At 45.3% G+C, this 14,974-nt stretch overlaps 1 protein-coding gene across 1 annotated transcript in view; it reads left to right on the top strand.

Annotated features, from left to right (window-relative positions):
- LOC311009400 (NLR family CARD domain-containing protein 3-like) overlaps positions 1–14,084 on the top strand; it is a 30,566-nt gene extending 16,482 nt beyond the window's left edge. Inside the window, exons 8-14 of the mRNA XM_084003540.1 lie at positions 3,346–3,462; positions 4,788–4,854; positions 5,011–5,233; positions 6,233–8,036; positions 10,022–10,195; positions 13,155–13,328; positions 13,749–14,084. Coding sequence (XP_083859666.1) covers positions 3,346–3,462; positions 4,788–4,854; positions 5,011–5,233; positions 6,233–8,036; positions 10,022–10,195; positions 13,155–13,328; positions 13,749–13,863 — 2,674 coding nt within the window. The 3' untranslated portion in view covers positions 13,864–14,084. The remainder of the gene's footprint in view (positions 1–3,345; positions 3,463–4,787; positions 4,855–5,010; positions 5,234–6,232; positions 8,037–10,021; positions 10,196–13,154; positions 13,329–13,748) is intronic.
- The last annotated feature ends 890 nt before the right edge of the window (positions 14,085–14,974 follow it).

Below are 14,974 nucleotides of genomic sequence, written 5' to 3'. Positions count from 1 at the left end.
TTTTTAGCACCAAAAACAATTATCTCAGTTTTATCCTCATTTAGTTGTAGGAAGTTTTGGCACATCCAGTCTTTGACTTGCTCAATGCACTGGCACAGAAGATCTATGGGGCGATAGTCGTTTGGTGATAGTGCTACATAGATTTGGGTGTAATCGGCATAGCAATGGTGGTCAATGTTATTATTTTGCATGATTTGTCCTAGTGGGAGCATGTAGATGTTGAATAAAGTTGGCCCCAAGATTGAACCTTGGGGGACTCCACACGTTACATTGGTAGGTTCTGATACAAAGTCGCCAATGGAAACAAAATAGTTCCTATCTTGTAGATATGACTTGAACCAGTTTAAGACTGTGCCTGAGAGCCCCACCCAGTTTTCCAACCTGTCCAAGAGTATTGAGTGGTCGACAGTGTCAAATGCAGCACTGAGGTCTAATAGCATTAATATTGAAGTTTTGCCAGAGTCTGTGTTAAGACGGATGTCATTTACAACTTTAATAAGGGCCGTCTCGGTGCTATGAAAAGGTCGAAATCCTGACTGGAAGTTGTTGTGGCAGCCAGTTGAAGCCAGGAAGTGATTTAGTTGTTGGAGGACAACTTTCTCAATTATTTTACTTATGAAGGGTAGATTTGAAATTGGTCTGTAGTTGTTGATAATAGAGGCATCTAGGCTCCGCTTTTTTAGAAGAGGTTTAATGACTGCAGTTTTGAAGGCCTTTGGGAAATTGCCTGATTGAATGGAGTTATTAACTATTTGCAATACGTCTGTTGATAAGCAGTCAAAAACATTCTTAAAAAAGTTGGTAGGTAAAGCATCAAGGCAGCAGGTGGATGATTTTAGATCCGTCACCGTTTCCACTAGAGTTTTAGAGTCTATGGCATTAAAGCTTGCCATCATTGCTGTGTTACTTTTGCCTGAACAGGGTGGTGATCCAACTTTTTTGTTTGAGATATTGATGGCGCGTCTGATGCCTTCAATTTTATTAGTATAAAAGAATGCAAACTCATTGCATTTCTGTGTGGAGTGCAGTTTAGCTGGTATTTGTGTTGGGGGGTTGGTCAGTCTGTCAACAGTTGCAAATAGGGTTTTCGCCTTATTAGTGTTGTTGTTTATGATATTGGAGAAGTATGTTTCTCTCGCACTTTTTAAGACTAAATTGTAGGCCCGGAGGCTCTCTTTATAGATGTCGTGGTGAATATGAAGTTTAGTACTCCGCCAGATTCGTTCAGCCTTCCTGCACTCTCTTCTCTGGGCTGTCACAACAGCAGCTTTTCTCCAGGGTGCCTTTTGCTTACCAGAAATTGTTTTAACCGTAGCAGGTGCAATGACATCTATGACATTCAGAATTTTGGAATTAAAGATGTTTACAAGATCATCAGCATGACATGGGTTTAGAGGTGGTAACGAGGAGATGGCATTTTTAAAGAGTACATTGGCATGTTCATTGATGTACCGCTTTTTGACCTTATTTGATTCTGTTTGTGTGTCAGGAATGAAAGAAATATTAAAGAAAACACAGAAGTGATCAGACAATGAAGGATCAGTCACAAAAACATCAGAAACATGGAGACCTTTTGTGATAATCAGGTCCAGGGTGTGTCCCTTACAATGAGTAGCCTCTTTCACATGTTGAGAAAGGTCAAATGTGTCTAGAATATTAAAAAGTTCTTTTGCACCCTTGTCATTCAAATCATCAATATGAAAATTAAAGTCACCAGTTATAACTAGGCAGTCAAAATCAGTGGAGATGCTAGACAATAATTCAGTAAAATCATCGAAAAAATTTGACGAATATTTAGGTGGCCTGTAAATAATTAACAGGAGAACTCTGGGAGAGCATTTCAACACAGCACAAAGATATTCGAATGATGGAAAAACACCAAGTGACATCTGTTTCCCCTGAAATGTATTTTTAAATATAGCAGCAACCCCTCCACCTCTTTTCCCAGATCTACAAACATCAATAAAATTATAGTTGGGGGGTGCTGTCTCGATCAGAATGCTTGCACTGTTATTTTGTTCTAGCCGTGTTTCAGTTAAAAACATAAAATCAAGTTTAGAAGTGGTAATAAAATCATTGACTAAAAATGATTTGTTATTAAGAGACCTTACATTTAGCAGACCCATCCTGATGGTGTTATTGACAGGCTTTGAGGTTGACTTTGATATTGAGAGAACAGGAATGAGATTGTTTAGGTTAGCAGTGTGTTCAAGTTTCCCAATGTTTACTCTCCTAGTAGTCACAACAGGAATGCAGAAGGTGCCATGTTTTGATGTAGGCGACCTTGGGTCCAGCTGATAATGCGGTCTACTGCTGAACCCTTTTCTGTCTCAGTAATATTCAGGGCTGCTGTCAGGGTGGGGAGGGGGTGGCCAAAAGGGAAGAGGTGGCCATAAGGGAAGAGTCTTGGAGGAGGGAGTCTTGGATTTTAGTGACTTAGTTGCAGCTTTGGAAGAGGGGGGGGGTCTTGGGTTTTAGTGACTTAGTTGCAGCTTTGGAAGAGGGGGTCTTGGATTTTGGTGACTTCGTTGCAGCCTTGGAAGAGGGGGTCTTGGGTTTTGGTGACTTAGTTGCAGCCTTGGGAGAGGGGGTCTGAGTAGGGCGGGGGGTAGGTGGGGGTAGCTCCTGGAATTCCAAGGGGGAGGAGGGGAGAGAAAGGTTTATTGGAGGGAGGGAGAATGACGAAGACCTGGATTGGGATTTGGGAGGGGTGGGGGAGGGATCCACATTCAGTCCTCCTTCGACGTTGTTGATAATCTGAGAAGGGCGGGGGGTAGGTGGGGGTAGCTCTTGGAACTCTAAGTAAGACACTTTATATCCACCAGACTCTTATTTTAGGTTTTAACGTAACTGATAATGCATGAGGAGGTGTCTATTATCAGGAGGTAATGGACTACGTGAAGGACAGAACCATCAGACATCCAGTGGAGATTTTGCAACCAAAATGTAAAGTTGTTTCATGAGTCATAACTCCGTTTCCACATCATTGTCACCCCATAAGGTTCTCATGCAACGGAAACATTGTCCACTGCTCCCGTTAATAGGACGGCCCTTAGATACGACTTGGCAACGGGAGATATTTCTAGTCCGCTCAGCTCATAAAACCCTTAGGCACAGCTACAAACCACAAAGCTAACATTATGCTAGCAAAACGCTGAGTCCAGCACTAAGACGGGTGTTCACGGGTCCACAACGTGGTCTGATGTGACCCAGATCCATTTATAGTATTGATTCTGACACTAGCATCAACTCTTAGAGCAAGACTCATCAATATAAAGATAAAGAGAGCAAACTGATTCATGAAGCTCAACTAGTTAGAATCTGATATTGTATTTAATATATCAGGATGCAGCAGCAGAGACCAGACCCCCCTGGACCTGGACCCAGCTGTGTGTCCATGAAGAGTGACCAGTCTATGCCCCGCAATATTATATTTAAAGCTGACCAAGCTGATGATGGAAGGTAAGAACTGAACCTGAACCCTCCTTAGAGGATGAATCAGGTCTAGATCAGCCAGAGAAAAGTTAAGAGTCAGTGAGAAGCTAAATTGGCTAACGTGACAGCTACTGCAAGCTAAGCTAAGCTAATATATGCTAAAGTGGGTTTACATCGGAGCTGACCAGTTCTGTAAAGTGAAGCCAATGCTGAAGTGCCTTAAACTGTCAATCTCTCTGGTTGTATAGAAGTCTATGAGAAAATGATCCTACTTCTCTCTGCTGGCCACCAGGGGGCGACTCCTCTCTGGTTGTATAGAAGTCTATGAGAAAATGGTCCTGCTTCTCTCTGCTGGCAACCAGGGGGCGACTCCTCTCTGGTTATATAGAAGTCTATGAGAAAATGGTCCTACTTCTCTCTGCTGGCCACCAGGGGGAGACTCCTCTCTGGTTGTATAGAAGTCTATGAGAAAATGGTCCTACTTCTCTCTGCTGGCCACCAGGGGGAGACTCCTCTCTGGTTGTATAGAAGTCTATGAGAAAATGGTCCTACTTCTCTCTGCTGGCCACCAGGGGGCGACTCCTCTCTGGTTGTATAGAAGTCTATGAGAAAATGGTCCTACTTCTCTCTGCTGGCCACCAGGGGGCGACTCCTCTCTGGTTGTATAGAAGTCTATGAGAAAATGGTCCTACTTCTCTCTGCTGGCCACCAGGGGGCGACTCCCCTCTGGTTGTATAGAAGTCTATGAGAAAATGGTCCTACTTCTCTCTGCTGGCCACCAGGGGGCGACTCCTCTGGTTGTATAGAAGTCTATGAGAAAATGGTCCTACTTCTCTCTGCTGGCCACCAGGGGGAGACTCCTCTCTGGTTGTATAGAAGTCTATGAGAAAATGGTCCTACTTCTCTCTTGATGTATTATCTCAGTAAACATTGTAAACATGAGTTTATGGTCTCAATCTCTAGTTTCAAGTCTTCTTCAATCCAGCATGATGTTCATTTAGTACATTATGGTCCATTTAGAGTCCACCAGACCAGAAAGCAGGGGGTTGATTGACAGGTTGCTACCACACTACCAATGCAGTTAGCTACTACGATGACTTAAACACTTAGCTGTAAAGTTGACCTTGAATTATGAAGCTAACTTTGTTAGCAGCTTCACACCAGAATCCAGATGGATCCAGATCCAGTAAGGTTGCTGCTCTACCGCTTGTGTTCATCAGATCCACCCTTTGTGCAGAATCCGAGGCTTCAAAACCGTAGTCCACAAACCAACAGGCGTTGTCACCATGACGACGTCCACTTCTGATCTCCAGTCTGTGGTTTAGTGACTCTTAACTTGGTTTTCTTCACAGAGTTCAGCAGATCTCAGAGGTTCCGTTGACCCAGCAGCATCAAACAGACCTGGACTCCATATTTATGGTGAGTACATGTACAAGCTCACCTTTCACTATTAACCACATGGACTACAGATTCAATGCTGAACAGGTTCTAGTGGTCTCCATGCTGCTCAGACCCACACATGAATCCCATGTTGGGTTCTTTAGAGTTCATGTTCAGTTTATCCTTCTGTTCCAGCTGCTGGAGGAGAACATCGGCACTTTTGTGAAGAAAGAGCTGAAGAAGATCCAGAAGGTCCTGAGTCCAGATTACCCAGAATGCTTGGAGAGTGAGGACGAGGAGTTGTTGGACGGTGAGGATGAAGAGCAGAGGAGGAGGAGCAGAGAGGCGTTTCAGAAGATCACAGTGGACTTCCTGAGGAGAATGAAGCAGGAGGAGCTGGCTGACTGTCTGCAGATCAGTAAGAGGATTTTAACAGATTTAACATGGTGGAAAGAAGAGAAGGATTCAATATGAAGAACTTAATATTTCTCCTAATAGGCTGCACACAACTTCACGGTTTAGGTTCTCTGGTTGTCTACAGACCTGATTACAGCTGACATCATCATTATTATGCGTACGCATGATGTCAACGTTTATGTTGCCTTGCTTCAACCATCCAGACGAGTTAGAAGCTTTAAACAGTGAATTTAAACTGTTAGTAGCATCTAAATGTCTGCTTGTTACGTGTTCGGATGTCAGAATCGATATTCCAACAGACTCAAGTTCTACAGAGTTCAGACAGGATCACGACCGTTTCAGAGGAACAGGTGTTTCACTTCACCCAGTGACCGTGTTAACTGGTGACTTTCAGCTCGTATAACTCCAGTGTTGGTAGATGAAAAGAAAAAAATTATTTAAAACAGGCTTCTACGAGGACACCTCCATGTTTTCAATGGTGGCGTCTCAGCGTGGAGGATTACGGTCTACCAGGATATTTAGAAATCCCAACGGTACTATTTTCAACACCATCATCAATGCCGTCTCTTTCTATGATGCTGTATTGTGATGTGTTGTAGTGACCAGCAGACGCCACCAGAGGTCAGTGTTTCTGTTTTGTTGCCTTAAAAATCTCATTCTGGTGAATTTTCCTTTCAAAACCAAAACGGCACATTGAGGCGATACAAGAGTCTCTTTATTTCTAGACTGACTCACTGAGCTTTACAGCTGCAGTTCAAAGGGTTATATATCCTTCCAGTTCTGTTTGTCTTGTAAATGTCTTTTATTTTACTTCTGTTGGCTTCATCAGGTGCACCTGATTGATTTTGTGTCCAATAGTTCTGATTTAATCATGAAAGAAGCTCATGAAGTCACTCATACTGAGGACTATAGGAATACATGGCTCTAACACATGGCTTGTTCATAGACTGTAAAAGGGTCTGTAGGATCCACTAACTGGGTTCCTTTGTTGTTTATCCAGGAACCGCTGGTGCAGTGTACCAACGTAAACTCAAGTCTAACCTCAAGAAGAAGTTCCAGTGTTTGTTTGAGGGCATCACTAAAGCCGGAAATCCAACCCTCCTGAATCAGGTCTACACGGAGCTCCACGTCACAGAGGGAGGGACTGCAGAGGTCAATGAGGAACATGAGGTCAGACAGATTGAAACGGCATCCAGGAAACCAGACAGACCAGAAACAACCATCAGACAAGAAGACATCTTTAAAGGCTCACCTGGAAGGGATGAACCAATCAGAACAGTGATGACAAAGGGAGTGGCTGGCATCGGGAAAACAGTGTTAACACAGAAGTTCACTCTGGACTGGGCTGAAGACAAAGCCAACCAGGACATACAGTTCACGTTTCCATTCACTTTCAGAGAGCTGAACCTGCTGAAAGAGAAGAAGTTCAGCTTGGTGGAACTCCTTCATCACTTCTTCCCTGGAACCAAAGAAGCAGGAATCTGCAGGTTTGAAGAGTTCCAGGTTGTGTTCATCTTTGACGGTCTAGACGAGTGTCGACTTCCTCTGGACTTCCACAACAACGAGATCCTGACTGATGTTACAGAGTCCACCTCAGTCCAAGTCCTGCTGACAAACCTCATCAGGGGGAAACTGCTTCCCTCTGCTCGTCTCTGGATCACCACAAGACCTGCAGCAGCCAATCAGATCCCTCCTGGGTGTGTTGACATGGTGACAGAGGTCAGAGGGTTCACTGGCCCACAGAAGGAGGACTACTTCAGGAAGAGGTTCAGAGATGAGGAGCAGGCTAACAGGATCATCGCCCACATCAAGACCTCACGAAGCCTCCACATCATGTGCCACATCCCGGTCTTCTGCTGGATCACTGCTACAGTTCTGGAGCACGTGTTGAAGACCAGGGAGGGAGGGGAGCTGCCCAAGACCCTGACCGAGATGTACATCCACTTCCTGGTGGTTCAGTCCAAACTGAAGAACGTCAAGTATGATGGAGGAGCTGAGACGGATCCACACTGGAGTCCACAGAGCAGGAAGATGATTAAGTCTCTAGGAAAACTGGCTTTTGAGCAGCTGCAGAAAGGAAACCTGATCTTCTATGAACCAGACCTGACAGAGTGTGGCATCGATATCAAAGCAGCCTCAGTGTACTCAGGAGTGTTCACACAGGTCTTCAGAGAGGAGAGAGGACTGTACCAGGACCAGGTGTTCTGCTTCGTCCATCTGAGTGTTCAGGAGTTTCTGGCTGCTCTTCATGTCCATCTGACCTTCATCAAGTCTGGTGTCAATCTGATGGCAGAAGAACCAACAACCTCCTGGTGGTCTAAAGTCTCCAGACACAAACCTAAACTAACACATCTGCACCAGAGAGCTGTGGACGAGGCTTTACAGAGTCCAAACGGACACCTGGACCTGTTCCTCCGCTTCCTTCTGGGTCTGTCACTAGAGACCAATCAGAAACACCTACGAGGTCTGCTGACACAGACAGGAAGTAGCTCACGGACCAATCAGGAAGCAGTCCAGTACATCAAGGAGAAGATTGATCAGAAGCTGTCTCCAGAGAGAAGCATCAACCTGTTCCACTGTCTGAATGAACTGAATGATCGTTCTCTGGTGGAGGAGATCCAACAGTATCTGACTTCAGGACGTCTCTCCTCCAATAAACTGTCTCCTGGTCAGTGGTCAGCTCTGGTCTTCATCTTACTGTCATCAGATAAACATCTGGACCTGTTTGACCTGAAGGAATACTCTGCTTCAGAGGAGGCTCTTCTGAGGCTGCTGCCGGTGGTCCAAGCCTCCAGCAAAGCTCTGTAAATATAGTTTTTATATTCAGAAAACAACAAACCATCTTGGAATTACAAGGTTCTATCTGCATTCTGAACCATTTGATTGGTTTTCCCAACTGCAAAAGGTAAAGAAGTAAAAAGTAGTTCCAAATAGTTACTTAAGAGTAAAGGTAAGAAAGTATTTAGTGAAAAAACTACTGGAGTACTGAGTAACTTCTGAGTAAATTCTGATTATTGTGGCCCCGCACCTGGTGATCTGAGAGACTCCCAGGAGGCATAGACGTTGGAAGGGCAGCTAACCCCCCCAGTTACATAAAAACCAATGCTTTCTCTAACATGAAGCGTTTGTTACCTCAGCTGAAAGAAAAGAAACAACACAGCTCACCGCTTCATCCAGCGTCTCTCCTCTCTGTCTGTTTCACCGACACACACACACACACACACACACACACACACACACACACACACACACTATGGCGTCAGAATCGTTTCATATTACTTGCGCAACTATCAACTGAACGCGTCACACCCGCGTGCTTTGACGCCTGTGCCGCACACAGCGCCTGACGTGTAATGTAGTTTCCTCATTGACTTATAATGGTCACGCGTTCACGCGCACGTTCACGCGTGATGGCTGCTGCACGCCTGTGATCACATTACGCGGAGTAACTACGCGTAACATTCATGCGTTTTTTAGCGAACGCACGCATTAACGCTCGCATGAAGATAATTGAACATTTTTGTCAGGCGCTCACATGTACGCGGAAACGACGTGCGCAGACTCTGTCACGCGTAACAAGAAGCTGCGTACATATGAAGCAGCGTGCGCACGTCTGTCTGTCACTGTTTGACAAATGTTGTTACGCGTTCACACGCACGTGCGGTCGCAGATTCTGATGCTGCGCGGCCGGAAGTTGATCTGCTGTGCGCACCTACTCCGCGTAACTTGAACGTGTAATGTAGTTGCCTCCCCTGGTTGACTGAAATAGAAAGGCCAACTACATTACGCGTTCAAGTTACGCGGAGTAGGTGCGCACAGCAGATCAACTTCCGGCCGCGCAGCATCAGAATCTGCGACCGCATGTGCGTGTGAACGCGTAACAACATTTATCAAACAGTGACAGACAGACGTGCGCACGCTGCTTCATATGTACGCAGCTTCTTGTTATGCGTGACATACAACGCACGCACGACAACGCACGCACGCACGCATAACAAAGTAACCATGCGTTCACACACACGCTGCTGCGCGTCTTTCTAAGTGTCTTGACATCGATTTACCTTCATACCACACACACACACACACACACACACACACAGATACACACACACACACACACACACAGATACACACACACACACACACGCACACACACAGTGATGGATAGTCATGTTGAAGACATTTATTCTAACTTTTCTCTGAGTTTTGTCGACATAAGAATGACTCGACCCACAAGAATCTGCGTGATGAGCAGCTACAAACAGAATCTCACATCAGAAACATTCAGAAAGGAACTGATTCACAACTGAAAGTGAAACTTAAATAGGATCGACAGATTCACTGACTTTAGACGGTAAAAGTCGGGGGATTTCAAAAAGTGGGCGGTATATTGTGACTCCTCCATAAATGATTGCACATACACTTGCATATTTCTGCACATTTGTCTCTGAATGACAAGGATTTAGAATTAAAACACGTTAAAAGAGTTCTATCTATAACCGGGCGTGGAGAGTTTGTGTGCCGTCATGTGACTGCCTGGCTGCGTTTGATTGGTGAAACGGAGTCAGTGAGAGTCTTGAAAGAAGACTCAGACAGAAATAAACAGATGGCACAGTGTGACGTTAACCTCACCATGGAGCCTAATACGCCACCCAGCTGCAACAATAACCTGATGAACAAACATGTTAAACATCATTTAACTTCATTAGGATAATAATGTCAGTTAGAACCTGAGGGGATGAACAGTTGTTTGTAATTGTTTCATCACTAATTTCTGATTCCTCTTCAGACTCAGTGGCTGTAACCTCTCAGAGAGAAGCTGTGAAGGTCTGTCCTCAGTTCTCAGCTCCCAGTCCTCCAGTCTAAGAGACCTGGACCTGAGTACCAACGACCTGCAGGATTCAGGAGTGAAGCTGCTGTCTGCTGGCCTGGAGAGTCCACACTGTCGACTGGAAACTCTCAGGTCAGATTCAACTACTTTGAGAAGTTTACCTATGAAGCTTTCAATGATGCGTTTACATGCACCAAATATTCAGTTATTTATATTCACGTATTCCTAAAAAGACACGTTTGCTACTAATCTGTTAACATGGCTGATGAAATACTGTTTCTGCTGCTAACGACTTGCCAGCAAAAGAACAAAACCAAACTTTTGTCAAAACCAAACCTCTTGTTTCTCTTTTCCCTGCCGTTCCATGTTTTAATAGTTTTATAAATCCACCTGGTGTTTATAAATGCTGTTGCAAACGTCAGTCTACGTTTGTGAACGTCACTCCATGAACATGTGAGCCTGAACTCCAACACCAGACTGTCTCTGCTGTCAAGGTGGAGCCAGTTTGAACCACTTTCTATACAGTTGAGTTTATTGAGTTTATATGAAATGAACTAATATTCTTGTCACGGTGGCTGAAGCAGCAGGGAGGACCCACATGCAGACTCAAAGCTATGCAGATGTAATGAAGACATATTATTCATGAAAACACCCCCTAGTGGCCAGCAGAGAGAATGCAGCTTTAAGGACCTTCAGGCTTGACTTCACTTCTCTGAACCAGAGGTTGATGCCTGATTGGACGGACCAGAAACAACCATCAGACAAGAAGACATCTTTAAAGGCTCACCTGGAAGGGATGAACCAATCAGAACAGTGATGACAAAGGGAGTGGCTGGCATCGGGAAAACAGTGTTAACACAGAAGTTCACTCTGGACTGGGAATGCAGCTTTAAGGACCTTCAGGCTTGACTTCACTTTTCTGAACCAGAGGTTGATGCCTGATTGGAATAATAACTCTGACAACTGAACATGAACCAAGCAGACATTTTGATGCTGCTGACAGTTTTAATTCAAAGTTTAAAGCTTCTAACTCGTCTGCACGGCGGAGACAAAACGCCATTTTAACACCAACATGTGCACACACATTTATGATGACAATGACTGTAAAAGGCTCTATAGCAAGGGTCACTAAGAGGTGGAGCTTGGCCCAGATCCAGACCCAGACCCCGTCCTATCTGGACCCAGATAACTGATAGATCATTGAGAATTATGAAATGATGACGGAGCGTTTCCATTTTACTGCTGCAGCGTTAGCATCACTACACTGGTTCAGATGGTTGGAGGCTAAATCATCTCACTGGTTGCTACTCACAAACACTAAATTACCCAGTAATGCAACGGGGTGAAACGTTAACTCTGAACTTAATCAAATCTGTGCAAACTGGAGTTTCTGTGAGTGACGTTTCTATGGTGACAACTGAGGAGACTCACTGACAGCTGACAGATGGATCAGAGAGTGGAGGTGATAAACGTCAGTCAGGTCGGTGAGATCTAGAGTCGATAGATAAGTTCACACGGCTGCTCTCAAAGAGGAACGCTGACAGTGAGAACAGAGCTTTGAATCAAGACAGACTCTTTTCTTCCAACTGCCAGTTGAACACCTGAATGCCTCATATGTTCTGAGACTCTTAAGAAGCACATTTTCAAAGCTGTGTTTTGTATTTTACTGTTATTATCAGAGTCCTTGTTATTCATAATTCCTCCAGTTCAACATGAAAACTATAAACATTGTTGAAATGTTATTGAATTCCAGCCTTTTTTCTTTGCTCGATGGTTTAAAATCAATACCAGATCTTTGTTGGCCCACCAGGTCTGAAGACAGACCACATAGACTGTTTCTACTGTTGTTCTTCTCTTTCTAACAAATGGTTTCTCCCTCACACCACTTCTGTCATGTCTCGAAGACATCAAAGCCTGGATGGTCTTGAACTGTTTAAATTTGAACCAAAATAAAACAGAAGTGATGGTGTTTGGCCCCAGCAGCTCTCGTGAACCCTCGCCCATTGACTTGGGCCCTTTGACAGACTATGGAAAGCCAACAGTCACAAGCTTGGGTTTTAAAATGGACAGTGATTTTAAATTGGATCGGCAAATTAGTTCAGTATTGAAGTCCAGCTTCTTTCAGATCAGGCAGCTGGCAAAGGTGAAGCCTTTCGTTGCACAAAAGCACTTTGAGACAGTAATCCAGGCCTTCATAACATCTGGGCTGGATTACTGTAATGCACTTTATTGTGGAGCCAGCCAGTCCTCCCTCGCACGTCTCCAGCTGGTGCAAAATGCAGCCGCTCGCCTCCTAACTGGAGCGCGTAAGAGGGAGCACATAACTCCAGTCCTGGCCTCCCTCCACTGGCTGCCTGTGCATTTTAGAGTCCATTTTAAGATTCTTTTATTTGTTTTTAAGTCTTTAAATGGTCTCGCCCCCCCTTACCTCTCTGAGCTCCTTCAACCCTACCCTCCTGCTCGGTGCCTCAGGTCAGCTGACCTGCTGCTCCTGGAGGTACCGAGGTCCAAAAGGAAGCTCAGAGGGGACAGAGCTTTCTCCACTGCTGCCCCAAAACTCTGGAACGAGCTACCATTGCACATTAGACAAGCCTCCTCACTGTCCATTTTTAAAACCAGTCTTAAAACCCATTTTTACTCCCTGGCTTTCAACTCCACATGAGACTTTACTCCTGTTTGAGTGTGTTTATGGCCCTGCTTTGATTTAGTGTTTTATTGTTTCTAATTGCTTTTAAAAACAATGAAACACCTGTTTTACTGTCTGTTTTATTTATTTGAGTGTTTTCATTATTTTATGTCTCTGTACAGCACTCTGTTTTCAACTACGGTTGTTTTAAAGTGCTATATAAATAAAGTTGAGTTGAGTTCTAACGCTTCAATTTCTCTCTCAATCATTTCAGCTCGTCTCTTGTCTTTCTTTTAACGTCCTCCTCTGTCCATCTCTGTCCATCACTCAGCCACGCTTATCCCACCCAGAACAACATCAACACAACAAAAGACAAATATCACTTCTTCTCATTTTAAAAAGTGGACAAATGGACATAAGTCTATGTAAAGTCCCCAGAAGTGACAGAAGTGTGTGTGTCTTCAGTCTGTCAGGTTGTCTCATCACAGAGGACGGCTGTTCTTCTCTGGCCTCAGCTCTGGACTCCAACCCCTCCTATCTGAGACAGCTGGACCTGAGCTACAATCATCCAGGAGACTCAGGAGTCAAGCTGCTGTCTGCTGGACTGGAGGGTCCACACTGGAGACTGGACTCTCTCAGGTGAGGACAGGTGGACAGACATCAGACGGGACTCTCAGGTGAAGACAGATGGACAGACATCAGACTGGACACTCAGGTGAGGACAGATGGACAGACATCAGACTGGACTCTCAGGTGAAGACAGATGGACAGACATCAGACTGGACTCTCAGGTGAAGACAGATGGACAGACATCAGACTGGACACTCAGGTGAGGACAGATGGACAGACATCAGACTGGATCTCAGGTGAGGACAGATGGACAGACATCAGACTGGACTCTCAGGTGAGGACAGATGGACAGACATCAGACTGGACACTCTCAGGTGAGGACAGATGGACAGACATCAGACTGGACTCTCAGGTGAGGACAGATGGACAACAGTCTCTGACTGAGGAGCTGGGCTTCATGTTTACTGGTGTTTGCATGTCTTCCTGCAGGGTGGACCATGGGGGACAGCAGAGACTGAGACCTGGTGTGAGGAAGTGTGAGTATGTCTTCAGTAACTCAGCTGCTCCAGATTTGAACGTGTTCATGACTGAAATCCGATTCTAATCAGGACGTAGCGTTTGTTTCTTCGTGGCTGTAAAGATGTCGTGTTGTGTTCACACCAAACGCCACATTTTCACCTTCAATTACACACAAAGTCAACGCAGAGACGCAAACGGACGCCAATTCCTGCCGGACGGCAACGGAGGCGAATACCCAACATTCCCGTTGTTGTGGTGTTTGTGTGAGTTTAAATATTTGAAGTGAAGAGAGAAGTTCCTGAGACTCTGTGTCTCTAAAGCGTCTCAGCGTTGAGATGGTCCTCCTGTCGTCCTGACGTCCCTGAATCCTAAATGGAGGACCCAGATGTTGTCTGCTGGGTCTGTGGTCCCCTAGAGGTCTAGATAGTAGCTCACATTAGTCCAGAGACCAGACCAGACTATGTGGAGGAACCAGAGACTGTCTGTGGTCCCCCAGAGGTCTAGATAGTAGCTCACATTAGTCCAGAGACCAGACTATGTGGAGGAACCAGAGACTGTCTGTGGTCCCCCAGAGGTCTAGATAGTAGCTCACATTAGTCCAGAGACCAGACCAGACTATGTGAAGGAACCAGAGACTGTCTGTGGTCCCCCAGAGGTCTAGATAGTAGCTCACATTAGTCCAGAGACCAGACCAGACTATGTGGAGGAACCAGAGACTGTCTGTGGTCCCCCATAGGTCTATATAGTAGCTCACATTAGTCCAGAGACCAGACCAGACTATGTGGAGGAACCAGAGACTGTCTGTGGTCCCCCAGAGGTCTAGATAGTAGCTCACATTAGTCCAGAGACCAGACCAGACTATGTGGAGGAGCCAGAGACTGTCTGTGGTCCCCCAGAGGTCTAGATAGTAGCCCATATTAGTCCAGAGACCAGACCAGACTATGTGGAGGAACCAGAGACTGTCTGTGGTCCCCCAGAGGTCTAGATAGTAGCTCACATTAGTCCAGAGACCAGACCAGACTATGTGGAGGAACCAGAGACTGTCTGTGGTCCCCCAGAGGTCTAGATAGTAGCTCACATTAGTCCAGAGACCAGACCAGACTATGTGGAGGAACCAGAGACTGTCTGTGGTCCCCCAGAGGTCTAGATAGTAGCTCACATTAGTCCAGAGACCAGACCAGACTATGTGGAGGAGC

Source organism: Eutrigla gurnardus (genome assembly GCF_963514095.1).
Source record: "Eutrigla gurnardus genome assembly, chromosome: 23".
Classification (NCBI taxonomy): Eukaryota; Metazoa; Chordata; class Actinopteri; order Perciformes; family Triglidae; genus Eutrigla; species Eutrigla gurnardus.
The sequence above is the reverse complement of the archived record's forward strand: the minus strand, read 5'-3'. Positions and strand labels throughout refer to the sequence as shown.